The following is a 26,063-nucleotide window of genomic DNA, read 5'->3' on the forward strand; positions in this document are numbered from 1 at the left end:
GTGCAAGGTACATGCAAGGCTCTAGGGCCGAGGTCTGCAGTTGTTATTATACTTCTGCGGCAATAGTATGCAAGCTACCTAGTCTCATATGGGGATTGCGAGAGCGGCACTCGCATGCTTCCGCATACATATCTACCTACATATATTTATACCTATATTCATGCATACCTCGGATCGGCTCTCGATATTCGCATTTGCGGCGCAGCAGTCCCATCTACCGAGCCCAGGCTGCTGCTAGGAGCGGGAGGCGTAGGACTATCGGCATTTCGCGATACTAGCGAAAATCCTTCCGTCTGGCTTCGGCTCCTTCGCCTCCACCCCTACCCCCCCGTCTTCACTATACATCCCATCGGGCCTGTGTATAGGGTACATTGGGACCAGGTACCGCTCTATGGATGGGAGCCCGTTCCTACGCACGTGGCTTGATAACTCCGCTAGAACGTACGTCTTGTTGTCGTTGGAAGAACGGGTAGGAATAGGGCTGGGCGGTGATGGTCCTGTCGCGTATCGCTGTTTAGTAATATAAGTCAACGTGGTTGGGACATTTGGGTTGAAAGACACCTTCTCTAGTACGTGGCTAGCATGGGGCATCACGATGTGATGCAATATAGGACTAACCGTGCGGGGATACTAGGTTTCGTTATATTACGATTGCCATTGCAGATGGACGACCCCATCCGTGCTCTACTCTATAGTGGAGGTTTCAAGCTAGCATGTCCAGCATGTCCTATCTGTTCGAGGCCTTGGCTTTGCTGGCTATATTTGAATGCGGAAGGTAGTTTCGAGGGACGAGTATTATCGTAGCCCGGATAGAAGAACATATGAGATATTAAATGATACCCAGATGACCGTTATTTACTTGTCAAGTACTAAGTCTGACATATCTATTAATGCTATTGTGTATGGGAACCCTGTGTCCTCTTCAATAGCGCTGCCTTTGAGGACAAGTGAGAAAATAGGAGGCTTATTGAAGATGAAAATATATGATATTGCCTTTGAAGTCTCTCATGCTACTCAACTGAAGTGATTATAGTGGATGTCAATATATTTCAGACTGAGGGGGAGAAATGTCTACCATATGTGAGAAGGGAGCGATAAGGAGGTGGTATATAACTTTTGGGATCACCTACATATACGCGCCATACATAAGATACTGACATCCAAAGACAAAATCAACACGAATCAAACCAAATACGTTAAACCAATCTTACATTTTACACAAGTACTCATGCTTAGCGGAAGATATCCCATTCTCTAGTATATATTTTCCCTCCCAATTTCCGAACGGGGTATCATCACCAGCCATACACGCACCTCATATCCATGCATACGTCCATGCGTACACACATACCCGTAACCCAACCGCATTACACATAAGAGAATCCCCTTCCTAATCTTATAAAGATCGATTATACTCCCCCATTAACAGCCCGTAACCCTTTATTTACCCTTAGTAGTGGATTGGCCAACCTAACATTCGGTAGGCTTCCTAGCATATCCGTTCAAGCACCTAAACCCGGCGCCAACTTTCCTCCCCTCCTCAATAACCTCATGCACGCCATCGAGGCACTTGCTCGCCTTCTCTCTCTCCGCTTCCACCTCGAAGAATCCGAGACGTTCTTCACTCGCCACCTTCTCCGTCTCACATCTCAACAGCCACCTCTCCCACGCCCAGCTCCCTGCTAGGCCCGTAACTGAGGCCGCCGCCTCCGTGCTGCCGCACACCATGGCCTCAAGGTCGAGCGGACGCTCTACTCCCGTAAAGCTGTCACACACTACTCTGCGGTTACGTCGGACGGCGGGGTCCGGTCCCATAGGGAGACACACCCACGCGCGGCGCACGCCTTCGAAACCAGCGCGGTTAAGACGGCTGATAAACATCCGGGTTGGGGACGAGTCGTAGCCGAGGGTTTTCAGGGCAAACCCAAATTCGACGGACTTGGCGAGGCCAAGTGGGCCCGCGTTGGTGATGTCCGAGTCGAGGATCGAGAAATCGAGGTACCCACCGGGCTTAAGCACGCGCATGCACTCGCTTAAGCAGCTATCCCACTCATCTTCGCCGTTCTCGCCGATGAACTTGAGAATTGAATGTAGCTCGCGCGCTGACACTAGGTCAAAGTGACCGTCGGGGAATGGCAGCTTCGTGAGTCTCTCTACTGCGACCTGTCGATGGTTGGGCGGGCCTCGGATGTTCGAGTTGGATAACTGTCGGATCGCCTTGGTTGTCACCGTGTACACTTTAGTGTTGGGGTACGTGATAGCGCAGTGCCAAGCCCAGCCGCAAGCAGCCTGACCGCCTAGGTCCAGGATACGCGCCCGGTCTTTGGCGCCGCCAATGCGGGAGAGGCGGGCGAGACGCTTGGCAATAGGAGCGGAAAATAGACGTCCACCGTTCAAAGCCTTGATTGCGCCGACGTGCCAGTTTGCCATGGACATTTGAGTTAGTGCTTCGTGTTCCTTCTCCCGCTTCAGTTTCTCGGGGTCATCGACGAGAATGTCGTCACCACGGGCTACGTTGGCACTCATCCGCTTTTTAGCTGACTGAGGCATCACAGATAATTGGTACTTTCCAAGAAGCTGGTTACGATGAGTTTCGCGTAGAGAGACGCGCTGAGCCTGCAAGGCCTCAAAGCGAGGAAGACGATGGACGAAGGGATCATGATTGCGGGACCTAATGATATAGTCCTGAAAAGCACGATAGTAGGCCGATTCTTGCCGTGCAAGCTTGGGCGGTAAGGTCCTTGGGATATCAGTCTCGACTACAACTTCGGAGAAGCGAACCATCTTCTTCCTCTGCGATGGGGATGCCACCTCAGGTTCGGGTTCTTTTGTCTGTGGCTCTTCTTCGACATGGATGTCATGCGTCTCTGGTTTAGGGTCAACTGTTGGTTTGACTTCTTCCTCTGGAAGAATGCCCTGCAGATAGGCCTTTTGCGCCATGAGCCACAATTCTGTCCGGTCCAGGTTGGACAGGGCAGCTTCTTGTTGCTTCTTGGCATATTCAGGATCGTAGGTGGTTACAATTTCCGTGGCAGTAATATCCTCGTGAGGGCTTGACGGCTCATAGAAAGCGGTAGGGGAGACTAAGGGGTTTCTTGGCTCAATGCGTCGCGCTGTGATTACTTCTTCGGTAAGATCACCCCTTGCCTCAAGAACCTGTTCTAATACAGCTGGCCTTGCGGTTGGAATGCCATCCGACATTGTGCCCCTGATTTCTACGAATTGCTCAACTGGTACTGATGGGAGAGGCGTGGCAGCAAAGCGCTCAGGTCGTGGTGGAGGAGGAGGTAGAACCGGAACATTTGGCAGAGTTGGGACTTGAGGAGTAGGCTCATTCCACGGGCAACGATAGAACTGTTCTGCAGTAGTCGAAGTAGGAGGCGCATTCTCATCAGGTGTCATTGTAGGTAGGTGCCAAGTGTGCCTCGTGCGGGGAGAAAGACCAGAGAAGAAACCTCCGGGAGAAGGAATCTCAAGTCTTGTTAAACCGTTGAGGGAAGGCTGCTGAGTTGATACCCTACGGATCGGTCGTGACATGGAAGTGAGCAGGCGCGGTGTTTGCTGCGACATTTCCGGTCTTCGTTCTTCCGTAACTTCGATAACCTGCTCTGGGTGATACTCTTCCTCAGAGTCCTCGCTTCCCGACAATGCTTGTAGCGTAGCCAGAGCAGCAGGTTGTAGCTGGACTCCAGACCAATCCGTGTTAGTGGTACTTTCTTCCTCTCCAATGACTGGTGTCGGCGGAGCAGACAGAGCAGCCATTTGATCGGAGCTCAAACTTCCATCAAGGGACGGTGGAGCGGAAATGGTTGGTACCTCCTCAGATTGTTGGGCCTGTAAAAATGAGATCACAGCTGGTGACATTTCAACCTTGGCCGGTGGCGTAGGAGGTAGAGGCGACATCAGTCTCTTGAATTCCGGCCTACCTGACAAGCTCTCGGCATTTTGTTCTTGTTGCGCCGGGATGACTAGAGGCGGGAGAGCCCGGTGTGAGGCCGAAGATTGAGTTGCGGTTCGCTTTAGCATCGTGTTTCGGGAGCTGTTCCGACGCTTTATCGAAGACTTCCTCGAAATCCGTCGAGAGTCTTCTTCGTCTGAGATTTCGTAGATATCGTCAAACTCTGTCACGTCAGTACTTATGCTCTCTCGGTTCCAGGGGTCCGAGGACGTTATTGACGGCGAATTGCTTTCGTCCACAGAAGCAGTTGACGGTGACTCAGGTAGTATTGGAGCTGATAGGAAGTGAAATCCTCGCGGAGTCGGGAAATGGTCACTTCGTGGTGATAACCATTGTACGATTTTCTCGTTGGATGAATTGGCTTGTATTTTACGACCCCTCGACGCCATCGACCTTTGCGACCCTTCCGGCTCCTCTTCCATTATTGTATTAAGTGACCTCCCCGGTCTTCGTGCCAGCGAAGGGGACGGAGGTGTGTACGTGCTAGACGGTAAAAGTACTAGCTCAGGCATGTTGGTGGTGTATATAAATATGCAATAAGTAAGATTCTGAAGGAAAAATAGACCGCAGCTATTCTGGGTGTTGCAACGGTAAGACGACCTAAAATATGACGTCCGGCGTCGTTGAAAGCAAAGGCAGTGGAAGAAAATGCTTTAACGACAGAAACGCTTCGTTCAACGAAAGCGAAGTATGAACTGAGGCAACCACAAGGAAGCTTGAGAGAAGAGAGTAAAGGAGACGAGACCTACCAGGTGCTCGGGAGCAAGTAGTTTTATGACTCTTACCTTGGGCAAGGCAAGCGGCTATCGCGTGGGGATAGTCTCATCGAGAAGAAGGCAGCGCTTCCAAGCCAGTGGTTTGCCATGTTAATGGGCGGGTAGTAACAAGAAGTTGCATAGCCATGGTTCCGTACTGCAGAATTGACCATACACACCACCTCTTAGAGCCGGTTTGGGTATGAATTTGTGATAGCGGTGCCGGAAGAGGACGAAGAAGACTGGTCTTCGGTCGGGCTACCGATTCTAACACCCAATCATGGTTCATAGCCAGACGGTCGGCGGTGGTATAATTTTAGAAAACTCCGCAATGGGGACCAATAGTGAGACTGGCGCGCGGGAGAGGTGGACGGGGAAAAAGTCTGATTGGGAATATATTGCAGGCTTCCAGGCCAATGAGGTAAGGTTACGCTGAACTGAGCGCTTAACCGCCCTCTTCGATTTGTGACGCTCCGTGATTGGACGATTCGCATTCCACGATGGGATGAATCGTGCATCGAAACCAAACTTCCAGAACACAAGAGAGAACAAAAGCTAGATAAACGTCATAAGAAGTGATTCATGGGCAGTTCCATGTCAATCCAGCCGACTTTTGTTTAATAAATGGCGGCAAGAATCGATAACAGCAGATGACCCTCTTCGAATGGGCATATAGGACCGATGTACCGTACCCCTGGGATTAGAAAAGAAGCATTTTCCTTCTTAGAATATTATATCGGTTGAGAGAATACTTGATGGCCTTGACAATCGTAGGACACTAAAACCAATTGTTTGCTTTCGTGCATCATGCAGGTTGCCGATGTGTTAACGCTCTCGAGTCTTGATTGTTGCAGCCATGCTACCTCTCATCGATACTGATCCGACATGTTGAGAGAACACGTCGACACATGCAATGCGTGAAGCAATGTAATGCCACCAGGCCTGCGGAGATGAGACCGGTTCTGGAGGACTCTAGATGCATGTAAGACCTACATGCAGATCGAGAAGGCCGACCGTCACCCATCGACAGCCATAGTCGTACGTAGTTCGACAGACGTGACCAGGTTTGCGTAGCGCAGATGAGAGGGGACGCCGAGAAGGCGTCTGATTTGTATACTAAAAACTACGGACATCCATGATTGAATAAATGGTCGATGTCCGAAGCCGTTAGGATAGTGGATTTAGGGACCATTGTTGGCCTCGAACGTTGTATAAGTAACCCCAAGGCGTTCAATAGATTAAAATATATGAGAAGCCGACACATTTTGACCACCAATTATTAGATGAAGATAGATCAAGCTTCATGATATTTTCCATTACCTATGTGATTGATGAGAAGGGGTGAGTTGTAATAGAGAAACATTGAAGTTAGCGATGGCCATAGCAAAATCAATTCAATCACTTCCCAAAGAACTGTCCTGATAACTACGTACTGTGGCGTAAACTCAACATGAAATCAAGAGGCTGTGCTCCGTGGCTTGTGAGTAGGTACCTTAAGTCTTTCTCGGTTCGCGCCGTCTTCGCGGGCCTGTGGAACGTTCATGCTTGTACAAAGCTGCAATAAAGCAACTACCCCACCAACCCACGTCGAACAACCCCGCGCTGCAAATACATAGTTCTTTGACAGCGGCCAACACGATACTCCCCTAGCTATCGAACTACGAAACACCACCTGTTTCCCTACATCTCCGTTGACTACTAGGGAATGGCAGACGTAGAGCAGGCGGAAGCCCCCAGCGAGCCCCAGAGTCGCCATGTGATCTACTGCGGCGGTAAGTCAAACAAGAAACAACAACGACCAGGTCCCCACCAGCGGCCTGGCAGGGGGTGTTCTATAGGAGGTAGTGGCAGAGTTAGAGAGCTTTAGCTAACAGCATCTTTTCTATTGGCATAGTATGCACTTTACCACCAGAGGTACGACTCATTCATTGATCTCAGATAATGCGATGCATCCCTAGCCTGCAAATTCGCCGACTGGAGTTCGAATAGTTGTTGGTGGAGAATGGGCGCGAAAGTACATGAGTGGAAGACTAATTGCTAAGCAAGTAGTACTGCGAATATGGCGGCACCGTTAAGAAATGCCAGGACTGGCTACAGAAGGCCTACCCGTCTTTATACGAGCAGATATGGTCTCCCGGTACGTGGAATCTCTCTTCATGACTTGTCTTTCCAATTCCTAAAGATATGGATCTGCAAATTCTCAATCCTAGTCCTTAGAATACAACACTAATACAGCCCAACTCGCATCCACAGAAGCCTTAGAAGCCGCCACCGCCTCCCTATCCGTCGAAGCCCAAAAACGAGCCGCAAAGGACGCCCAAAAGAAGGCCGCTCAGGCAGAAAAAGCGGAGCAGAAACAGGCAGACAAGATCGCCAACAGCGTTGTAACCATCAAGCGCGTCGAGCGAAACAAGCGCAAATACGTAACTGCCGTATCCGGCCTCGAGGCATTTGGATTGGACCTGAAGAAAGTTGCCAAAGAGTTCGGTAAGAAATTTGCCACTGGCTCTTCGGTGACCAAGGTACCAAGCGGTGGAGAAGAGATTGTAGTCCAGGGCGATGTGAGTGACGAGATCGAGGAGTTCCTGCTAGAGAAGTATAAAGATATACCGGAGGACAACATCGAGTTAATAGATGACAAGAAGAAGAAAGGCGCCAGTGCTGCCGGTTGAGCGTGTTATGTCACGAAGGAATCACATGAACCCTAACATAGCAGATTAGGGGAGACAGGAGGACACAATCCATGAAGTAGGAAAAAACAACACAAGGATTTTCATTGTGACCTGAGACCTGATTGACCCGATTCAACCGTACCACCATTATCCTTGTTTGCCAACCGACCTTGAACTCCATGCAAAAACCAGACCTCAAACCTCAATTACACATTATGATCATTGGAGACTTATGCTCTCTTTCTCAGCGTTCTTCCAGTGCCTGTACCTGTGGGTGCAGTTGTAGCTTTGGACGCTGGAGGCTTCTTAGTAGTAGCTGACTTGATTGTGCTCATCACTGTTCGCTTAGCCGGAGGAGCAGTGGTCTTAGCAGCTCTTGACGCAGTTGTCTTCTTGACAACAGTTGTTGCGCTTCCGTTGCTTGTCTCACTTGCAGCACTGGCCTTGCGCCGACCACGCGTAGAGGCGGCAGTTGGTGGACGAGAAACTGCCGCAGCTTGTCGCGTGCGGGTGGTAGCTGGGCCGTTGTTCGAACTTGTCGTAGATGTGTTTGTAGCCTTGCGTGCGCCCGCTGCAGGCCGAGTTCCTCTGACCTTATCTGCCATACCCGACAAGAGGTTCGACGGGGCCTTAGGGGGCGGGCCCTTTGTAGGGGATGCGGGTCTACTTATCATTGGCTTCGTAGGCGATGCAGGGCGTTGGCGGGGGACAGCTCGAGTATTGGTGTTTGAAGACGTAGGCGACAGGATGTTAGCCGGTTGAATGGGTACGGGCTCCTTAGCAGGGACACCACGAAGTCTCTTCTTGGGGTTCTCAACAGCATTGCTTCGATTCTCCTTATCGGATGAAATCTCCGTACTACATGTTGTTAGTTAGACGGTGGGAACAGACAGAAATTTAATCCTACCTCAAGCGCTTTCGTCCGACTGCTGCTTCGCGTGCGGGAACTGGCTTGCGGGTAACAGGCTGGGGTAATTTGCCGTCCTTAGGTGGAACTGGCGGAGCTACATACGTTGACTTGGTTGGTTTAGGAGGGCGAGGGGGTTGTTGTGGCTGTAGGGATTTGGCCAGGAGTTCTCCCATCTTCATCTTGCGTAGAGCAGTCGGAATTCGGTTGACGCGCATCTCGACGCGTGATCGTAGTTGTTGCGCCTGCACATTATATTGGGCTCGTAGTCGTCGAGCACGTTCAGTGACTACATTAATTGTAAGTTAGTATCGTGTAGTTTTACAGAGGTTTTTTGTCGCGTTCATACCTTCCAGCCGGCAGTTGTCAATGATGGCCTGCTTCTGCTGAAGCGTGAGGCCTAGCTTTCGCCTCTTAATAGGACTTCGGTGCGGGCTATGCTTCATCATGGAGATCTTGTCACCGATAGGGCTTACTGAATGATTCGACTTGCGCTTTCGCGTCGCCTTAACAGGTGCCATGTTGTTAGGTATTTGTATTTAACTTGGTTCAGTGTTGGATAGGAGAATAAGTGGTGAATTTTAAGACTCAACGCGTTCGTCTTGTAGTGCCTTTTTGAATATGGGGTACTATGGAGTACAATGCAGGAATGGTGTTGATGAAACTAAAGATTGTGCAAGTAAACAAACCTGGGAAAGATAGAGAATACAGGTTCCTGAAGGTTGCGGGTGATTCAATTGGCCGATCCAGATAATGGTGGGGTTCTAATGCCTAAAAACAGTAATGGCGGTAAAGCACATAAGCTCCAAGCTCAACTGCAACTAACTGCATTAGGTACGGATCATGGACGTTAGCACCATCATAAACACTTACTATGTATGTAGTATGTACCTTGTACCTACCCAGGCTGCACCTGCCTGACGTTTATCTGTTAGTAGAGCTCAAACTCCGATTCTAAGCAATCGCAATTGCACCTTGCACCTTGCACCTTAATTCATTACTTCCAATCCACAACCTTAAAGCTGTTCCCAAATTTATTTCTTCCCTCAGCCTCATACGACCGTCAACATCCTAATTTCCACATATCACCTACGAAATAGTCCCAACGCAGAAACATCGCCAAGATGCCGTTGCAAGCAGTGATGATAGTTGTGGACAACAGCGAAAGCAGCCGAAATGGAGATTACCAACCGTCGCGATTCGACGCCCAAGCCGATGCTATAAATATCATGTTCGAGAGTATCACCCAGTCCAACCCAGAGTCTTCCGTTGGTTTGATGAGCATGGGTGGCAAGGGGCCCGAGGTCCTGTCGACTTTGACAACGGAACGAGGCAAGTTGCTCGATGGCCTGCACCGAACGAAGAAGAAGATCTCGGGCTCTTCCCATCTCGCAACCGGTATCCAAATCGCTAGTGTATGTTTAAACTTCATGTTCAAGAATGCGGTAGAAAGGGCGCTCAGGCTAATGATATGATTCTTTTACCTAATAGCTAGCACTCAAGCATCGACAAAACAAGTCTCAACGTCAGCGCATCATCGTTTTCGTGTGCTCTCCAGTGGCCGATGACGAAAAGAAGCTTGTTTCTTTAGCTAAGAAGATGAAGAAGGGCAACATCGATATCGACTTCGTCCTATTCGGCGATCTAGATGACGATGACGTACAGAAGAAGCTCGAGGCTTTCAACAATGCGGTTAAGACTAACGAGAACTCACACCTTGTTGTTATACCACCTAGTGGAAAACTTCTAAGCGACCAGCTCATTACTACACCTATTCTACTTGGCGAAGGCGCTGCTGGTGGTTCAGGTGGCATGGCCGAAGGCGGTGGTGACTTCGGCGATTTCGACTTCGACCCTAGCGCGGATCCGGAATTGGCCCTCGCATTGCGCATGAGTATGGAGGAAGAAAATGCCAGACAGGCCAAGCAGGCCAGGGAAAACGAAGAGGCTGCCTCAAAGACGAATTTGGAGGGCATCCAGGAAGAGGGTGAGAACCAGCCCTTGCTAAACGAGCAGGGAGAGCCTAGTGGAAGCGGATCTTCCAAGGACAACAAGAAAGGCGACGACGATAAAATGGACACGTCTTAGATGTGTTCATCTACGTGCTGTTAACTCTATTCTCATCAACATGGGATTTCGGAGTTGGGCTTGTACAGTAATGATAGACTAGCGGCGAATTAAGGGGGAAATGGCAATGACATTCTTGCAAGGCAGCGCAGTTTCTTCTATCAAGAAGTAGGGTTGTTGCCTTGCCATATTAAAACCAAGTCTCTTAACTCCAAACGCCATGCGATGATGCAGTCCTCCAACCCTACATAGCTAGTTCATGATCCCGCCATATCAAGGTGACAGGATTTCCTCCGTTCCTGGTGACGAGCTCATAATAAACATTTATCGAATAACCTGGATACCCTTCCCTTCTATCTAGAGCTATTGATCTCCCTTATGTAAGAATGTAACTTCCTATCGAAGGTCTCACAACGAATAGGCATCTCGAGTTGGTAGAAGGGATTCTTCATGACGTAGTCGGAGTACAGGTCGTAGATTTTACGAATGGTCAAATCCACGTTAGTCTGCATTGTGTCGGTAAACAGCAGGAACTTAGTGCCGGTCAAAGTGTTGAAGCATTGCAGCCGAAAGTTCTCGGACTCTAGCACCTCGAGGCCGGACGGTGGCTCTGGCCTGGTCGGTATCGGTACGCCACCCGCAGTGACAGCTACTTGCTGTTGAGAGTTCATTATTCCCTTGAGTGGGTTGAGCCGTGCTGTAATGGCGTGGACTCTGTTATCATTATAAGATGAGATGAGCATGCAGCCTCATGGTAAGAGCCAGTGAGATTTTAGGAACGAGACAATGGAGTGAGTCTCACCCGTGAAAGGTCCCAGCAAGAACGAGGTAGTCATTTGTATTAAGCTGGTTGAGGCCATCTCCAAAGGTCCTGTTATAGATAAGACCTCCAGCCTTGTTGATCACGATGAGAGCCAAGACGCCCCTATATGAGGGTTAGTACCTGGTGCATATATTCTGACTGCTTCATGCTTACATTGTGTGGAAATAGGTTATGATTATGGTGTGATCTTATTCGTGGATGGGCGTGGTGTATCAAGAATTTCAGGAGATAATATTTCCCTGTTCATTTCTCATCAAGATATCGGTTATTGATACCTTTAACTCAATGTAATATTTCTTAGCACACAATAGGTACCTAAGTATACCTAAGTCCAGCGCTGCAGGTGGTCTTTATGAATCCACGCTTTGAACCTTGGCCCTTACGTAGTCAAAACGCCGAAGTTTATCCAGGAAAATACTAGCTCATTACGATAATTGGTTAGTGGATTTTTACAAAAGCTTCATTGTCTGATTGTTCCCCCAAATCCCCACAATTCACAACATGCCCATGCAAAGCTTGTGCAACCTTGTCCATCACAGGCAGCCGCATGTCTAACAAGCTGACTTACCTTTCTTTCCTGTCGCATTTTCGCAGTTCCATTTTCCAACCCGCCGCATCACCGCGTCGTTGTTTTGCGACAACCAAGACACAAATCAACAATTACCAATTATCGGCATTACCAAGTACAAATCTCTCTTGATATCTCAATCAATTCTTTATCCTCGTGCGATTGCTATCGCACAGGGTCAATCGGTCAAGCTTGACGATGTCTCACCACGCACCCACGTCACGATCGAGGCCAGAGCCTCCTGGTGCCGAAGAGGCCACCACCGTTCTCAAGCTCGGGGAGTTCGAGGGTGTCGATACCCTCACGTTGTCCGAAGCTGCTCTAGTCATCAATGCCCTCGTGGCCAAACGTCGCAATGATCGCAAGAACGTGAATGAGACAGAGTACGCATTTCGCCCTTTGATTCCTCTTCGATAAACGATGGTGATGAATAAAGGAGAAAGAGCGTGCTGGTCTGTTCATGGAGAAATATGCTAACTTCGCGTTCTTCAGTATGCTTATTAAGACTATTGACTATCTGGACACGTTCGCGCGCTTCAAGAAGAAGGAAAGCGTTGAAGCTGTTGAGCGTCTCTTGAGCTCGTATCCCAAGCTGCACAAGTTCGAGCGAGCACAACTTGGTATGCATTTCCACATTTACGATATATATATGCTAGCCATTGGTATTAGTTATGGGTAGCTAACACGAGAGTCACGCGTCTTAGGATCACTCTGTTGCGAGACAGCTGAGGAAGCCAAGTACCTCATCCCTTCGCTGCAGAACAAGATCTCCGACGAGGAACTCCAAGAGATGCTCGACGAGATCTACAAGTTAATGCCCCGGTAATCCTATCGACGGGGCTTTTAGATATCCCACCTCCGCGATTCTCCACGATTCGTCAGATCAAGACCATAGCAATAGAACGGACCTACGACGGGAGTGAGAAGTGGTGATGATGGGTTTTCAATTCAGGGTGGAATAATACAGATTTCCTTTGAGGCGTTTCATTTCAACTAGACCAGAGGACTGGTAATTGCACATGGACGGCGTAGGATAGGAAAAGACTTCTGTTTCCCTTTGGTGTTCTTCTATACCCCCATAAGATCGGCAGATAAAGGCAGACGCAAAAATGGCATTTGATTATTTCCCTCACAAGTATCCGGGATCCTTGTCTTAGGAAGTCTTGCTGGTTTTCGTAAGGTGGCATTTAGGGTACTCAAAGTACGAGCCCAGTCACAGCTCTATTGCCTACATTAGGGAGGAACACTGGTTGGTGCAAAATGCGATTTCTTTTATATAAATCACTTATAAGCTAAATTTGCAACTTTCAGCCGCTAATCTTGAGCGACTGGTATATAGGATGCAGCGTAACAAAACTCATGAGCAGAGTTGACGTGGTGAAGGGTATCGCCATGATATTCCTCCAACTCCAGCGACTGACTGAATCACCAAACTATCCTCCTTCATTTCAACCAGCTCAGTCAAATTCCCCCACAAACCATCCCTCATCTTCCCTCAAACATCGCTCGGTCCTCATTTGCAGTCTTCTCCTGTTCATCCACCACCGCCGGTCCCACAGCCCTCAAGAACGAGCGTCCGACCAACCCCCCGCTCTACCTTCCCCCCCTACTCCCGTCTCTTCCTCATCCCCTCCCTAGCTAGGGCAACTCATACAGCCCCCTCAAGCCAGTATTCTTCCTAGCCTCCAATTCGTTCACCTTAACTTCCCCGGTCTCCCTAGCCGCTCCCTTAGCCAAGCCGTCCTGGACCTTGTCATCGTCCCCCTCGCGCCACATGGGGTGGTCGGCCATGAACCCCTCGGCGTCCCTGGAAGAGAACGCGAACGGGTTCGCTGCGGGCGCCCGCGCGTTGCGCCGCGCGATGCGGTGGCGCCGGATCAGCAGGAAGCCGATGAGGGCGAGCAGGGCGACGGCCATGGTGCCGCCTACGCTTATGCCGGCGATTGCCGTCGCGCTGAGGCGCGGGTGCTCTCCGCTGCTGTTGCTGGCGCTGGGTTGAGGTGCGCTCGTTGGGATTGGGACCCAGACGGTGGGCGGCGCAGGAGTTGTGTAGGGTGTAGAGGGTGAAGGAGTTGAAGTCGAAGCGGATGGTGAGGAAGACGATGATGGTGACGAGGTCTGCGGTATTGTTGCCGTGGTCGACTCTGAGGTGTTTTCTGTAGTGGCTGTCGACCGTGTGCTGGAACCGTTACTGCCGCCTTCCGTATTAGTGAAGATGGTGGTCGCCGAAGGCGTGACGGTGTTCGCCTTGGTCGACGAGTCGATATATGGGACTGGGTACGAAGTTGTCGTTCGCTGCCCCTCGGGACATTGGTCTGGACCGCACGCGTTGACGCGGCAGCAGCCCTTGAAGCCGTTGTCGCAGCTGTAAAACTGGAACCCGAACTCGCAGATCCCCATAGATGCCATGATGATGGTGGTAGGGGAAGAGCGATAATAAGGGTGTGAATAAGGGTGGTTTGATAAACCACGATGTACTTTTTGTTGTTATCGTAGGTGAATGTAAAGCTTCTGAAGGTGAACGACGAGGAGTAAAAATAATGATAAAGAAACTTGTGGTTAGACTCGCTCGGTCGTTCACCAGCAGATGGTAGGTGAAAATGGGTTGTCAAAGCGCACGGTAGAGTGGCAATGATTAAATAGAAAGTAGGAAACTAGATAGCAGAAACTCGGAAGCTTGGGCTTGACTTAGTCCAAGTACTTGGGTAGGTGACGGACGGCAAACCCGTACCAAAGAGCCTCATCTGAGGGGTCAGAAGAATATCAAGACGATAACGATGACTCCTCCTTGAGAACTAAAAGTCGATTCATGTGGGCCTATAAATATCCTTCTCTCCCTCCGAAAAATACCATAAGCTTCGCTCAACCCTCGAGGTTTCTACTCAACTGGGCTAGATGGGGGATCGACTGCATATATCTGACGACGGTAGTCGGACATCTCAGGTTACCCTGGTGGTCGTAGTAAGTGCAACTTGCTCTATATACTGAAGTAGAATAGGAAGTATGAGAACAATCGATGAACGTTTATGAAGAAGGACCGATTATTGAGGTTGATGAAGTGATACTTGAGCAAGATTGCCCACGCTCACCCCTCCTAGTGACACGGTATACATTTGCGCTTCTATAATACTTGAAGAAGCGTAATCGACCTTGGTAGAATCCGATGTGCTCCCCCTTAGGATATATATGCCGGCTTGAAAACGTCGATTGTGTAACAAGTCCTTCCCTTCATCTCCCACAACCGCAAACAACTACTAAGATTAGCTTCATGGGGAATTAACCAGGATGGTTGTTTGCTTTTAGTTTGAAACATACAGTATGCTTCTACTAGTTAGTTATATGTATCCATTCTCATTCCTCTACGCATAAGCTACTATAGACTAGCAAGCAGGTAAAAGAGAAAAAAATGTTCAAATTCTAAATCATCTCTTCATCCCATTACTTCAGACGAAAAAACGCATGCATTAGGACAAGCCAACGTAATTGTGAGGCAACCAAGTAGGTAGCAAAGGGTGTGCTGTGGAACTATAGCCACGATCAAACACGACATAGCCCGTGGAACAACTTATTTAAGAAACTATCATTGCCGCAATAAATAAGCCAAGGAGCTCAGACTGCACTTCAAATCGGAACTAAGCCACCACGGTTACTGCCGAAATGTAGACTTCAAAATTTGTGATACCAGGGCTGTAACAATGCCTCATTCATAATTCCGAAAATCCTATGTCTAAATCATGGTACGTATCTATCCCTTGATCTGCTCTAATAGCAGCTTCGAGCCCATATTACCAACAGGAGCCTCCTTTTTCGCTCCAGCCTTCTTGCCCTTTTTGGACGGTTTCTTCTCTCCATCCATCTCGGCGTCCTCTTTCGCTGCCTTTTGTTCCGGCGTTTCCTCTGTCGCCGCTTTCTCTAGTGTTTTCCTGTTTTTCTTCAGTATGCTCTTGAGTTCGTCCTTGTGGGAGAAGTCATCCGATTCTAGGAGGTTTAGTACCACAAATGAACTCGGCCCAGTTGCCCAAGCTATTATGTGATCTTTAATGATGGGATAGAGTATGTCTGCGAAGTGAAGGGGAGGATCAACTGGTATTATGCGACGTGTTGCCTTATCGAAATGGCCGCCAGCTATCAGCGTCTTGAACATACGTCCGCCGTGAGGAGCTTTTGATATGTGTTCTCGAGGGGTGAGGGCCGCCTCAGATTCTTCTATTTCGCTGGGATCTCCCTTCGCGGTGGATGCTACGGCCTGTAATGCTTCCGACTTGTCTCCGACGCAAGAAAGGAGGGCTTCAGTGACCATCTGTGATCCATGTGAAGTGGAAATCAAATCTTGCGGCGACGAAGCAATAGCAGCCAAAAGATGTGGTGACAAAGCTGCAACAAGCTCCTTTCGACGGACCTCGGGGTCCTTCTTGCTTGTAGTCTTTCGAATCTCCCAGAGCTCCTCGAGGAGCTTCAAATCATCGGCACGGCCAGCGTCAAACAGTGCCTTAGATGTACCCTCAAGTGGATACCGAATGGTGAGGCGCGCATTGGGGTCATTGATACTGATGACAATATTGGTGACCTCATCCTGCTCCGTCTTGCCTATCAATTCGGATATGATGGACTTGGAAGTTAGAACGGTATCGTCGATTAGGTCATAAGCAGCAAGAATAACCAAATGTCCATTGGGATCGCTTGACATAAGTTGGAAGGTGTCTTTGTATGTCTTCAAAATCTGTTTCCGGTCCTTCGCAGTTCCGTGGGCGAGAAGCAAGCACACCAGTCGGGCGCCAGATTTCGTGAACGCCATGTTCTTGAGTAGGTCGCCGTTCTCGTCTTCCTTGATCATTTCCATATACTCCTTAGCTTCTTCTGAGCCCTGCTTCACGTTGGTGAAGTACTGGTACATGGCGTCATGTAGCATCGTAAAGCCAGTCATCTTCTTTTGAATAAGTTGATTCGTTAAATCAAGTAGATATTTCATAATCGGACCCCGTTTACTTGGTTGTTCTGCAATGATTTGAGAAAGGTCCGCCGAAGGAGCGGCCTCGCCCTCTCCTGTCTGTCGGAAGATATGAAACTCGGGACCATACCACTCCCGTAACAGAATGGCCTTCTGTTCCTTAGTCGCGATGCCTCGGTATATGTCGTCTAGAATCCAAGAAGCTTCAGGGTGGTTGATAAGCTTTCGGACTCGACCGTAAAATTCCGGAACAATAATATCTCGGACCTCGTCGTCCCCTTTCACGAGAAGTTTGCCGATCAAAAATTTGGCATATTTGCTCTCAGCCAAGAGAGGGTAAGTACCTCTCAACTCCTTTGCAATCATCTTCCGGCGTTCAGGAGTCGCATACTTGATGGCGGTCTGAACGACACGAACAGCATCATGCTTAAGCGCGAAGTCCTTCATACGACCGGTTGTAATGCTGAAAAGCTCCTCGACAAGTTTTTGCCTCTCATCTTTTGGAACTTTCGATTTCAACCGCAATCTTTCCCAGAGCTTTTTCGTTCGGTGCAAGTCATCGGCTAGAGGCTTCTGGGATTTGCGCTCCTGGGCAAGTTGCCTCTGCTTTATATGGGATTCGCGAGAGTTTTGGCCTATATCGAGTCAGCAAACCGGCCATATTGTAAGCTTTGATCTCGTCAAAACGGACCCTTTTCGAATACTTTCCCAGCTTGGTTATCGCCATTTTTTGACTCCTTATTTTGCGGCTTTGTGTCGCTCAGGGGAGCGCCGCCGTCATCCGGATCTGAAAAGTCGCTGATTTCGCTACCATCGTTTTCATCCTCTAGCTCTTCTCGCTGTGGTTGTCGCTTGTCGAACTTCGGCTTCTTACTTGAATGATCTTTGCTTCGATCGACAAGCTTCCTTTTACTTCCATATGCTTCACTTTTAGGCGCCATTGCGAGAATCCACAACAGGGAGAATTGGCGACAAGTTGTTCAATGATGATGATGAAATATGATTTGAGGAGCGCGAGTAGCTCGAGGTTTGAGTTTGCGATCCTAGAACTAAAAAAGTTTTAGTGGAACCGCTATATTGCCGGGCGGTGAAGCGCTATCTTTACCATTATCTTCACAATCTTCACCCCGCGGCCCCACTAAATTGCTTAGCGCATGCATATACACGGCAGCTTTGGTGCAGATTACGCCGGTTAGGTAGGCAACTTCAGCATTCATTTGAAATATGAACTCTTCACAAAGTGTCATTCATAAATTAGTTTGACATTGCCTCCATTGCGCCAACATGGGGAGAGAAGAACAAATAGAAGAGCGCACAGTGGTTCTGGAATCCATTTTCCCAGACGAAATCACAGGTTAGTGACAGTATATCAGACATACGATCAACTACCCCGCCATCATATTGAAGATAATTCATCGCCGAACCTCCAGTCAGCAGCAAAAAAAAAGCAAATTGCTAGGACCGATGACTGGAGACCCGCCGAAGAATTGTATCTAACCAAAGCACAGACATATCTGACACCGAATACCGGATATCAATCAAGCTTGACCTCCCCGAGGAAGATGGAGAGGAAGCCTCTGAGCCCCCTACCCTCATCTTATATGTGCGATATCCGGAAAACTACCCAGACGAGGCGCCAATCCTCGATCTCTCACCTCCCCAAAATGCCGCCTCACACCCTCACTTCTCAGTGGCTGCCGAAAAGGAGCAGCTACTAAAAGGGCTCGAAGACACCATCCAGGAAAACTTGGGCATGCCCATGATATTTACGCTCGTGACCACTCTAAAAGAAGAGGCCGAGCAACTAATTGCGGAACGCAAGGAGGCCGCCTTAAAGGTGCACGAGGAGGCCCTACTAGCAGCAGAGCGCGAGGAAAACAAGAAGTTCCACGGCACGCCCGTGACGCCCGAAACTTTCATGAAGTGGCGCGAGGGCTTCTTGAAGGAGATGGAGGAGAAGGCGCAGCGGGAAGAGGACGAGAGACTGGCCGAGCTGAAGAAGGCCAAGGTCAAGGAACCGGTTAAGTTGACGGGTAGGCAATTATGGGAACGGGGATTGGTTGGCAAGGTTGACGAAGGCGATGACGATGAAGATATCCCTTCTGAAAAAGTTGAGGGTCTCAAGATTGCGGCATGATGAGACACAATGGGTCACTACTCGGCGGCTTTGAAAGATATTCTGAACTGCCGATTGGAGACCCAACGAGTATGGAATTCGATATATTGAAATCATGGTCGAGCATTGACTCGGAGTTCTGGCGCAACGGAGGAAAAAACTTTTACGGATATATCAGAGAATCGTCTCATTTCATTTATGAACATGAACATGATGAAAGGCACTCTGCCCCTTTTTTAGAAACCCCAACGCCATTTCATGCCAAGACAAGAACCCCTAAGTTTCGTGGTATCTTCCATTTATAGTGAACCCCTATCCATCCATTGCCGTGAAGAAACCTAATCTTTCATCTCCGCATCACTATCCTCGTCCTCCCACTCATCGTCTTCGTCGCCTTCTCCGGCAGGGGCTTCCCCAAGCTCCTTAGCTATAAGCGAAAGCAATTCCTTCGCGTGTTCACCCAGCGGCTCGTCTTCGTAATCTTGTAATGTGTATAGGTGCTGGCATTGGTTCAACCAGACGCGACTCGATATCCATGAAGCCTTCCAGTCCTCCTCGCTAGCCTTCGCTTCTTTCTGCTTCTCGCCCATGACGTAGAGACCCCAACCGCCTAGATACCACACCTCGACGCTCTGGTCGTCCTCGCCGACTAATCTTTCGAGAACTTCGATCGCTTCCTGCTCCATTCCCACCTCCATGAGCAGTCTTGCTAGACCAACTCTACTCGGGAAATCGGGCACGGATGGATCTTCGGGGGGTAAATCCTTCCACAACTCCAAACTTCTCGTGAGCGCGGCCTTCGCATCGTCGACCCTCTCCTGCGAAATCCGCACATTGGCCAGCGTCTGCCAAGTCTCCGCGAAATCAGGCGCAACCAGCGTAGCCTCAGTAACAAGGGCCTCGCAGCGCTGCTCGGCGTCGTCCTCCCAGGAGAGGTCCGTCATGTAGACCTCTGCGACGGAGCACAGCGTCATCGCCAACTTCTTCTTCAGCTCATCGAGCAGCATCGCCTCCTCCGCGTCATCGTCGCCGCTGCTGCTTTTCCTCCTCGACCCCGACCCCGGCGAACTTCTCGCCTCCTCCCTCGCCGCGATCTGCGCCTTGAGCGCCTTAGCCCCCTTCTCGAACCAGCCCACGCTATCGCGCCCGCCCTCCTCGCTCAGCTGCGCCAGGCACAAGAACTTCTCCGGCCCGCCGCCTACCTGCTCGTCCTTGCCGCCGTCCGCGTCGATCTTGACCGCGCGCAAGAAGTGGTCCCTCGCGGCCTCGAAGTCGCCCAGCTCCAGGTTGATCTGGCCCAAGAAGTTCAGCGCGAGCAATTGGTCGTCCGAGTCGGCGGGGGCTTGCTCGAGCGCCTTCTGCGCCAGCGCCGCCGCGTCCTGGATGTTGCCCTCCTGGAGCTGGAACTCGGCGGCCTTGACGAGGACCTGGGGGGAGACCGGCTTAAAATCGCCGCCCGCGGCCCGGGATATGGCGCCTTTTTGCTTTTTGGACTTTTTGTCCGGCCGTCTCGGTGCCATGGTGAGGGAATATTCTGATTATTGAATTTATTTGAGTAACGAGCGGAAAGGTGGGAGACGGATTGGTGTAGAGGTCTTGATATAATGCCGATAAGAAATATTTTAGTCTTATCGGCCCCAAGCTGTGCTTAAATGCGAACTAAAGATTTAACGTGGGGTCTGCAAATTGGCGGGGCACATATTTCTCCCCACTTAGCGAATAATGCCCATTAATTTACCAATTACAATAGTGATATGAATATGAGTGATGTATGCGCTTATATTGAGACTTTTCTAAGCACATGCGAATAGCAGTCGTAGTCTGAGGTAGAAATTATATATTTGGGTCATTACGAGCTGGTATCTGATTCTCCATAGCAGATATCCTGTACCATTCCGAACCCTTTTATCTCATTATTAATTTTCCCCAATTGGGGACCACAGATTACACAGTTTAAACCGTTCCATCTGCCTTTTGTCCCTAACCATCTATCAGCTCGTCAGGTAGAGAAGCGAGCGACGGGGTGTGAAGAAATCGAAGTCTCTGTTGGACAAGGGGCAAGCGATCGCTCAGATATCATGAAGCCCCATCCGGTACCTCCTAAACTCCGTAAAATCATCTATGCATATTGTTTCCAATCCATTCGTCTCATATAGGGTATAAGGTGTAGGGCATAGGGTATTACTGCATTTCTTGTTCTTCGATGGACTGGCGAGACTTGGGTCGTTCGATGTGACCCAATTCGGATCCCTGACCGCTTTGCGCTCGTTTGCGTCCCGGGATGAATCGCGACATACCCATACCAGTACTCTGGGAATGCGGCGCACTAGGCTCTTGCGACTCGGAGAATTTGGAGAAGAAACTTCTCTTCTTCGGTTGCTGCTTCTGGTCATCATTCAATCCGACTTCTTCGAATCCCTCTTCGGCGGTGGGCGGGTCCCAAGGACGGTTTCTGATTGACATCCGTTGCGATCGAGTAAATCGGGCGGAATCAAGACTCTGGCGGGGTTGATCGTGGACTATGACAGGCGATCTGGCTGAGATGTCCTTTAAATACGTTTAGTTTACTATGTTTACCTAGGTAGATGCGGGGAATGTATGGAAGCATGACATACGAAGGACCGGCGGTAGGAGTCGAAAGATTCGCGGGAGATGGAGAAATGCTCAATATCACCAAAACTGCTACGGGTATCCATGGATGTTCGGGACGCTGCTGAACGTCTTGGCCAGAGGCTCTTGTCGTCGGTTGGAGAGGGCTAGAATTAGACACATGAGCGTGGTGCTACAATCGTTATCATCTTATGATAATGCATACCGGGAGATAGACCCCGCTGTCGTTGACGACTGGAATGGCAAGTCAGACTGTATATTCTCCGGGCGCAAAGTCTTATAGCACAGACTAACCACTCATTTTGTAATCGCCGGTGTCTCGGCTCTTTGAGCTTCGAATACTTAGAGAGGAAGATGCCTTGGAACCAATTGTGTCGACCTTTTCGAAGCCTGCTTGCGCAGATTCGGGAACCAGCGCACCGGGTCGAACGTTCTCATCCTTGACCTCGGTACCGCCTAGCAGACCGGGTCGCCTTGCGAATGGGTTTCGAATTGGCATTGTAAAGTACTCTTTTGCGCGAAATAAAGCAATAGCAATTAAGTCAAGACGATATGGCTAGGGGTGGATTGAGTGAATTCAAAGTGTTGCAAGGTTGAAGTAAGGAGAGACGATGTGGAACAATGGGAGGTTAGAACATTGAATGATCGCAATTGAGGACCGAGTACCAACGGAATGAATAATCATACAGCACAGTAAGGCAAGTACATACAAATCTTTTAGAATCGGATCGGGTCTTTCCTAAACTTGGAACTTGGACCTACCCTTACACAGAGCTAGGATTCTGGTAATATGACGGAAAGGGCGAAGGGCTGGCCCCCGGATGAGCGGTGACTTTAATGTTCGTGCAACACTTTTCACTTTCTCACCTTCTTCTTCATTTCTCACTTAAACTCGAGCCTTGACCGTCAGTGTTCATTCCGACCTTCCAATATACCAAGTAAAGTACCAAGATTGAAAATCTGGTTAAAGGCTTGGTTTGACGATTGCATGGGCAATCAACAATCATTCGTTTACGTGTACAAAGGCCCTTTGGGCTGATTGTGGGGCATCCCTGCTCTTACAACATGCAACAATTACAGTTTCTCTCATCTAGTACCTATGAGAATTACCTTTCCAGTATCGGGACCTGCATCGTCTGTTCGCCTCAAATGTTGTCGAGGTCCCTTCTTGCAGCAATTAGGAATTGATCAACCTCCCGATCTAGTAATTAACCCCCCTTTCACCTTACACACCAGCACACTCACATTCGCAAATCCGCCAACATCTATTCGTCTCTCTTATCTTTCCGTCTTTTTGGTGTTACAAAAGAGATCCGAGGCGGCCGAGGATGCAGTTATTACTTACTTAGGTATCTTGCGGTTCGAATCGATGCACATCATTGTTAAGTATAGTAAAGCAATGAGATTCCTTCGGAGATGATCTACACATGGCGCAGATGGCGGTGCTAACTGTACAACATAAAAGACTACTAACCGACAGCCTCGGTCTCGCCCAACGCTTATATTTGCCACTGGCAAGGAAACACGCCGTGTTCGGGCATCCATATGCATCCTGAAGTAGTAAGCCTAAGTACCTAGCCAGTCTGCCAGTTGGACGACTTAACGAGAAGCTGAACGACACCGTCCTTGCCTTATGGGAATAATGAAAATATAGATAGGACCTCGGGAGCGGAAGAGTCCTGTTGGTCGGCTTTCTTATCTCCGAGTCACATGTTATGTCGTTATAAGTCTCTCGCATGCAAGGAACTGCAACCATTGACAATTTCTAAATTCGAAAGTCTACATGACGTCGTTTCTTTATCTTCACCCATCATCTCGCAGCCTGAGACCGAAGTATGGGTCTAAATCGTCAGTCAATGTTCAACGTTTGATTTCACTAGTGGCTTTACGCTAAGACCTGGATGTTGCGAAAATTCGAAGACGTTAACTTCAAGGTATAACTTGACTCATAGCGCTTATTACGATGAATAGGTGTATGATGATGTACTCGAAACGAAAGGCTTTTATTTAAACATGCAATTTCCGCCAGGTCAATATGATGCAAGTTGCGCTGTTAGTTGAAGACAACAGTCTTATGGCCGTTTAAAAATACCCGCTTCTCGCTCCACCATTTCACAGCCGCGGCCAAAACCTGGCTCTCGACGTTGCTTCCTTCTTCGACCAATTCTTTCGGACTCATGTTGTGGTCTACACGCGCCACCCTTTGCTCGATAATTGGGCCCTCGTCTAGGTCTGCCGTCACGAAATGCGCCGTGGCGCCAATGATCTTAACTCCACGTTCGTATGCCTGGTGGTAAGGCTTTGCTCCCTTGAAAGACGGCAGGAAGCTGTGGTGGATGTTGATGATCTTCCCGCTCATCGCCTCGCACAGCCCCGGGCTTAAGACCTGCATATAACGAGCCAACACCACGAGGTCGATGTTGTTCTGCCGGATCAAGTCTAAGATCTGATGTTCCTGCTCTAGTTTCGTGTCCTTGGTCACCGGAAGGTGGTGGAACTCAATACCGTAGCTCTCGGCCAGGGGCTTGAATTCCGGGTGGTTGGACACGATCAGGGGAATCTCAATGCCAAGCTGATTTGTCTTAGTTCTGAAAAGTAAGTCGTTCAAGCAGTGGCCGATCTTGGACACCATGATCAAGACTCTAGGTTTCTTGCTGGCCGGTCTTAAGTCATGTTGGTCTATTTCCAATTCTGATACGAGTTTGGCTATGGGATCGTTCAAGTTTTCCGTCGACGCAGCATGGCCAAAGTGAACTCTCATGAAGAATTTCTTAGACGTCCTGTCTGAGAATTGCTGTAAGTCTAGGATGTTGAGGCCATTGGATGCCAATAACCCAGTGACGGCATGGACAATGCCAGGTTTATCCGGGCAGGAAAGCGTGAGGATATGGTCGTCGCTTGTAGACATTTTTTGTTACTTATTAAATTTTATGAGGCCAGATAATATCAAAATTTTAGTATTTTGCAATGACATGACTAATTTTCTCCCTTTCACACTCCTGGATAATAACTCTTAGCTTCGGCTTGAGATCGGCGTTGGGGTTGATGCATAGCATTTTTGCATCTAAGTGGTATTAATATGCGATAATGAGAGGTGATATTGAATTAAGTGTTATATTGTATGAGTCAGAATCAGAGTGAGAGTCGAGCAGATCGCAAGAAGTTACCCAGGTGTATTAACTCTTTTTTTGGATATACATATTGATAATAACTCCATGTGAGCTTAAGACTCTTCTTAATGTGCTCTAACGCTGTATTCAGAGCACTTGAGCAGATTGGCAAGTTCTATGTACCCTACGAATCCAATACTAACCCTAGCTGCCCTAGATGAAAGATAGATAATTCCTAAGATAGTAAGAGTCTTGTAGCTCGCGGCTCGGAAATCAAATATAAATGTTCAATGAGCCTCATAGCCAAAGAATAAATATCACGTTGACTTAGACAATAATATTCCTAGCGTAGTCGGCTTGCTTATATGTCTCATGTATGAGCGGGCCGCAAGGACGGGACTTGATCCATGAAACCTTCGGCAACTATGAAAAAATCAATTTTCTAGAACGTGTCAATTACATGCAAACTTCTCCCGTTCAAATGTTCAATGTTTCTTTTTATATATGCACTAGGTAGCTGTGTATATTGAGTTAGGCCGCCACGGAAAAGCGAGCCGAAGTTTAAGTTGTCAACTAAGTGAACTTACCATTTTACCGGATGCGAACACTTAGTGACATGGTACATGTATCCATCCAATATACATGCACATGTGTATATTGATTTTTGAGCAATCGCACCGACTTTTCCTTATTCACCAATGACCTTCCACATTTTGATTTTGTACCACGATATTTTTACCACTGCAACTGCAACTCCCATCAGAAATTTGGGGGGTTCAACGCCCCCAAAAACGCCCCTCGGTGTTGAGGCGAGGAGTACCCCGGCTCAAACGCACATCTTATCCGATGAAGGAAAAAATTGATTCCCATGATCCATCACCAAATGCTGGGCCCACTCGATCGGGCAGTTAACTGTGGTGTGTGGTACTAGATTCAGAGTCTATTTGAACCAGCTGGATCTAGTTCTGTTTGTTTGGACCTGCCAACACAGCATGGCAACTCGCCAAGTTGCCGCTAATGTCCACAGACTCGTATTCTCGTCATCGGTACAGATACGCCTGCAAGGGAGCAATAGAGCGACGAAGGCTAGCTGAGGCCGTATCATCTATGGGAGGAAAAGGCGATATCCTAAACACACGATGGTTTCATTGTCGAAATTGAAATCGAAGACTCGTTAGCAGGTTCGTCTAGGGGTACGTATGCTTTATTTATCTTTTTAATCCATTTCGACTTTGCCCAGAGCCGCGGACCGTACTAGACTTCGCTTCCGGGTAAAGTCTATACTTTACCTATCAGCTGTCTACGTCTACTGGCCCGGGAGCACATGGTGGAAGGTTGCTTCACCGGCAACCTGCATACTCTTCGTAACACGCTGGCACCGTGACGTGATTCTTACCAGCACCGTGCTTCCGTATGGGCACAGGCCTTTTTCTAGTGACTTCAACCGGTTGGTGCACCAAAGTCGCATGGAAAATCGTAAAAATGGATCTGTGCTTAGATCAAAGATGCAGCTTAACCCGGATCGCCAG

At 48.9% G+C, this 26,063-nt stretch overlaps 12 protein-coding genes across 12 annotated transcripts; 4 read left to right on the forward strand and 8 right to left on the reverse strand.

Annotated features, from left to right (window-relative positions):
• Positions 1-1,031: 1,031 nt before the first annotated feature.
• Positions 1,032-4,732, reverse strand: F4807DRAFT_113070 (uncharacterized protein). The gene has a single exon (XM_047992787.1). The coding sequence runs from the start codon at positions 4,468-4,470 to the stop codon at positions 1,471-1,473; it is 3,000 nt and encodes a 999-aa protein (XP_047858582.1). The 5' UTR covers positions 4,471-4,732; the 3' UTR covers positions 1,032-1,470.
• Positions 4,733-6,166: 1,434 nt separating this feature from the next.
• On the forward strand, positions 6,167-7,500 carry F4807DRAFT_112807 (translation machinery-associated protein 22). The gene is made up of 4 exons (XM_047992785.1): positions 6,167-6,485; positions 6,608-6,627; positions 6,763-6,850; positions 6,967-7,500. The coding sequence occupies exons 1-4, from the start codon at positions 6,419-6,421 to the stop codon at positions 7,383-7,385; spliced, it is 594 nt and encodes a 197-aa protein (XP_047858583.1). The 5' UTR covers positions 6,167-6,418; the 3' UTR covers positions 7,386-7,500.
• A 115-nt stretch (positions 7,501-7,615) lies between these two features.
• F4807DRAFT_455704 (Borealin N terminal-domain-containing protein) lies at positions 7,616-8,813 on the reverse strand (the record flags this gene model as incomplete). The annotated part of the gene is made up of 3 exons (XM_048000763.1): positions 7,616-8,243; positions 8,293-8,581; positions 8,642-8,813. The coding sequence occupies 3 exons, from the start codon at positions 8,811-8,813 to the stop codon at positions 7,616-7,618; spliced, it is 1,089 nt and encodes a 362-aa protein (XP_047858584.1).
• A 346-nt stretch (positions 8,814-9,159) lies between these two features.
• On the forward strand, positions 9,160-10,380 carry F4807DRAFT_468064 (von Willebrand factor type A domain-containing protein; the record flags this gene model as incomplete). Its single annotated transcript, XM_048002565.1, has 2 exons — positions 9,160-9,707; positions 9,784-10,380. Exons 1-2 carry the CDS (start codon positions 9,417-9,419, stop codon positions 10,378-10,380), a joined length of 888 nt encoding a protein of 295 aa, XP_047858585.1. The 5' UTR covers positions 9,160-9,416.
• A 332-nt stretch (positions 10,381-10,712) lies between these two features.
• On the reverse strand, positions 10,713-11,782 carry F4807DRAFT_455706 (sybindin-like family protein; the record flags this gene model as incomplete). The annotated part of the gene is made up of 3 exons (XM_048000764.1): positions 10,713-11,073; positions 11,162-11,284; positions 11,751-11,782. 3 exons carry the CDS (start codon positions 11,780-11,782, stop codon positions 10,713-10,715), a joined length of 516 nt encoding a protein of 171 aa, XP_047858586.1.
• F4807DRAFT_406527 (RNA polymerase Rpb4) lies at positions 11,693-13,218 on the forward strand. The gene is made up of 3 exons (XM_047996302.1): positions 11,693-12,133; positions 12,243-12,370; positions 12,455-13,218. The coding sequence occupies exons 1-3, from the start codon at positions 11,949-11,951 to the stop codon at positions 12,574-12,576; spliced, it is 435 nt and encodes a 144-aa protein (XP_047858587.1). The 5' UTR covers positions 11,693-11,948; the 3' UTR covers positions 12,577-13,218.
• A 43-nt stretch (positions 13,219-13,261) lies between these two features.
• F4807DRAFT_406528 (uncharacterized protein) lies at positions 13,262-14,557 on the reverse strand. Its single transcript, XM_047996303.1, has one exon. The coding sequence runs from the start codon at positions 14,157-14,159 to the stop codon at positions 13,389-13,391; it is 771 nt and encodes a 256-aa protein (XP_047858588.1). The 5' UTR covers positions 14,160-14,557; the 3' UTR covers positions 13,262-13,388.
• Positions 14,558-15,252: 695 nt separating this feature from the next.
• Positions 15,253-17,723, reverse strand: F4807DRAFT_406529 (ARM repeat-containing protein). The gene is made up of 2 exons (XM_047996304.1): positions 17,390-17,723; positions 15,253-17,333 (listed from the first exon to the last, which is right to left on the reverse strand). Exons 1-2 carry the CDS (start codon positions 17,637-17,639, stop codon positions 15,496-15,498), a joined length of 2,088 nt encoding a protein of 695 aa, XP_047858589.1. The 5' UTR covers positions 17,640-17,723; the 3' UTR covers positions 15,253-15,495.
• A 136-nt stretch (positions 17,724-17,859) lies between these two features.
• Positions 17,860-18,994, forward strand: F4807DRAFT_113184 (RWD domain-containing protein). Its single transcript, XM_047992788.1, has 2 exons — positions 17,860-18,052; positions 18,207-18,994. The coding sequence occupies exons 1-2, from the start codon at positions 17,983-17,985 to the stop codon at positions 18,833-18,835; spliced, it is 699 nt and encodes a 232-aa protein (XP_047858590.1). The 5' UTR covers positions 17,860-17,982; the 3' UTR covers positions 18,836-18,994.
• F4807DRAFT_113187 (TPR-like protein) lies at positions 18,994-20,510 on the reverse strand. The gene has a single exon (XM_047992789.1). The coding sequence runs from the start codon at positions 20,332-20,334 to the stop codon at positions 19,153-19,155; it is 1,182 nt and encodes a 393-aa protein (XP_047858591.1). The 5' UTR covers positions 20,335-20,510; the 3' UTR covers positions 18,994-19,152.
• A 66-nt stretch (positions 20,511-20,576) lies between these two features.
• Positions 20,577-22,346, reverse strand: F4807DRAFT_113218 (uncharacterized protein). Its single transcript, XM_047992792.1, has 4 exons — positions 21,719-22,346; positions 21,630-21,658; positions 21,430-21,570; positions 20,577-21,361 (listed from the first exon to the last, which is right to left on the reverse strand). The coding sequence occupies exons 1-4, from the start codon at positions 21,921-21,923 to the stop codon at positions 20,996-20,998; spliced, it is 741 nt and encodes a 246-aa protein (XP_047858592.1). The 5' UTR covers positions 21,924-22,346; the 3' UTR covers positions 20,577-20,995.
• A 982-nt stretch (positions 22,347-23,328) lies between these two features.
• F4807DRAFT_113199 (Formyltetrahydrofolate deformylase) lies at positions 23,329-24,391 on the reverse strand. Its single transcript, XM_047992791.1, has one exon. The coding sequence runs from the start codon at positions 24,330-24,332 to the stop codon at positions 23,478-23,480; it is 855 nt and encodes a 284-aa protein (XP_047858593.1). The 5' UTR covers positions 24,333-24,391; the 3' UTR covers positions 23,329-23,477.
• Between the last annotated feature and the right edge of the window lie 1,672 nt (positions 24,392-26,063).

The sequence above is a fragment of the Annulohypoxylon truncatum genome (assembly GCF_022578515.1).
Source record: "Annulohypoxylon truncatum strain CBS 140777 unplaced genomic scaffold F4807scaffold_2, whole genome shotgun sequence".
NCBI lineage: Eukaryota > Fungi > Ascomycota > Sordariomycetes > Xylariales > Hypoxylaceae > Annulohypoxylon > Annulohypoxylon truncatum.

Bases quoted from the DNA above. Each gene is read 5' to 3' on its own strand.
- F4807DRAFT_113070 (XM_047992787.1), bottom strand. From the start codon at position 4,470: ATGCCTGAGCTAGTACTTTTACCGTCTAGCACGTACACACCTCCGTCC.
- F4807DRAFT_112807 (XM_047992785.1), top strand. From the start codon at position 6,419: ATGGCAGACGTAGAGCAGGCGGAAGCCCCCAGCGAGCCCCAGAGTCGC. The intron at 6,486-6,607 runs GTAAGTCAAACA...CTATTGGCATAG, and splicing joins CCATGTGATCTACTGCGGCG to TATGCACTTTACCACCAGAG. The intron at 6,628-6,762 runs GTACGACTCATT...CTAAGCAAGTAG, and splicing joins TATGCACTTTACCACCAGAG to TACTGCGAATATGGCGGCAC.
- F4807DRAFT_406527 (XM_047996302.1), top strand. From the start codon at position 11,949: ATGTCTCACCACGCACCCACGTCACGATCGAGGCCAGAGCCTCCTGGT. The intron at 12,134-12,242 runs GTACGCATTTCG...CGCGTTCTTCAG, and splicing joins AAGAACGTGAATGAGACAGA to TATGCTTATTAAGACTATTG. The intron at 12,371-12,454 runs GTATGCATTTCC...CACGCGTCTTAG, and splicing joins GTTCGAGCGAGCACAACTTG to GATCACTCTGTTGCGAGACA.
- F4807DRAFT_406528 (XM_047996303.1), bottom strand. From the start codon at position 14,159: ATGGCATCTATGGGGATCTGCGAGTTCGGGTTCCAGTTTTACAGCTGC.
- F4807DRAFT_406529 (XM_047996304.1), bottom strand. From the start codon at position 17,639: ATGGCGCCTAAAAGTGAAGCATATGGAAGTAAAAGGAAGCTTGTCGAT. The intron at 17,334-17,389 runs GTCCGTTTTGAC...GACTCGATATAG, and splicing joins TGGGAAAGTATTCGAAAAGG to GCCAAAACTCTCGCGAATCC.
- F4807DRAFT_113184 (XM_047992788.1), top strand. From the start codon at position 17,983: ATGGGGAGAGAAGAACAAATAGAAGAGCGCACAGTGGTTCTGGAATCC. The intron at 18,053-18,206 runs GTTAGTGACAGT...ACCAAAGCACAG, and splicing joins TTTCCCAGACGAAATCACAG to ACATATCTGACACCGAATAC.
- F4807DRAFT_113187 (XM_047992789.1), bottom strand. From the start codon at position 20,334: ATGGCACCGAGACGGCCGGACAAAAAGTCCAAAAAGCAAAAAGGCGCC.
- F4807DRAFT_113218 (XM_047992792.1), bottom strand. From the start codon at position 21,923: ATGCCAATTCGAAACCCATTCGCAAGGCGACCCGGTCTGCTAGGCGGT. The intron at 21,571-21,629 runs GTATGCATTATC...GTCTAATTCTAG, and splicing joins ACAGCGGGGTCTATCTCCCG to CCCTCTCCAACCGACGACAA. The intron at 21,362-21,429 runs GTATGTCATGCT...ACGTATTTAAAG, and splicing joins ACTCCTACCGCCGGTCCTTC to GACATCTCAGCCAGATCGCC.
- F4807DRAFT_113199 (XM_047992791.1), bottom strand. From the start codon at position 24,332: ATGTCTACAAGCGACGACCATATCCTCACGCTTTCCTGCCCGGATAAA.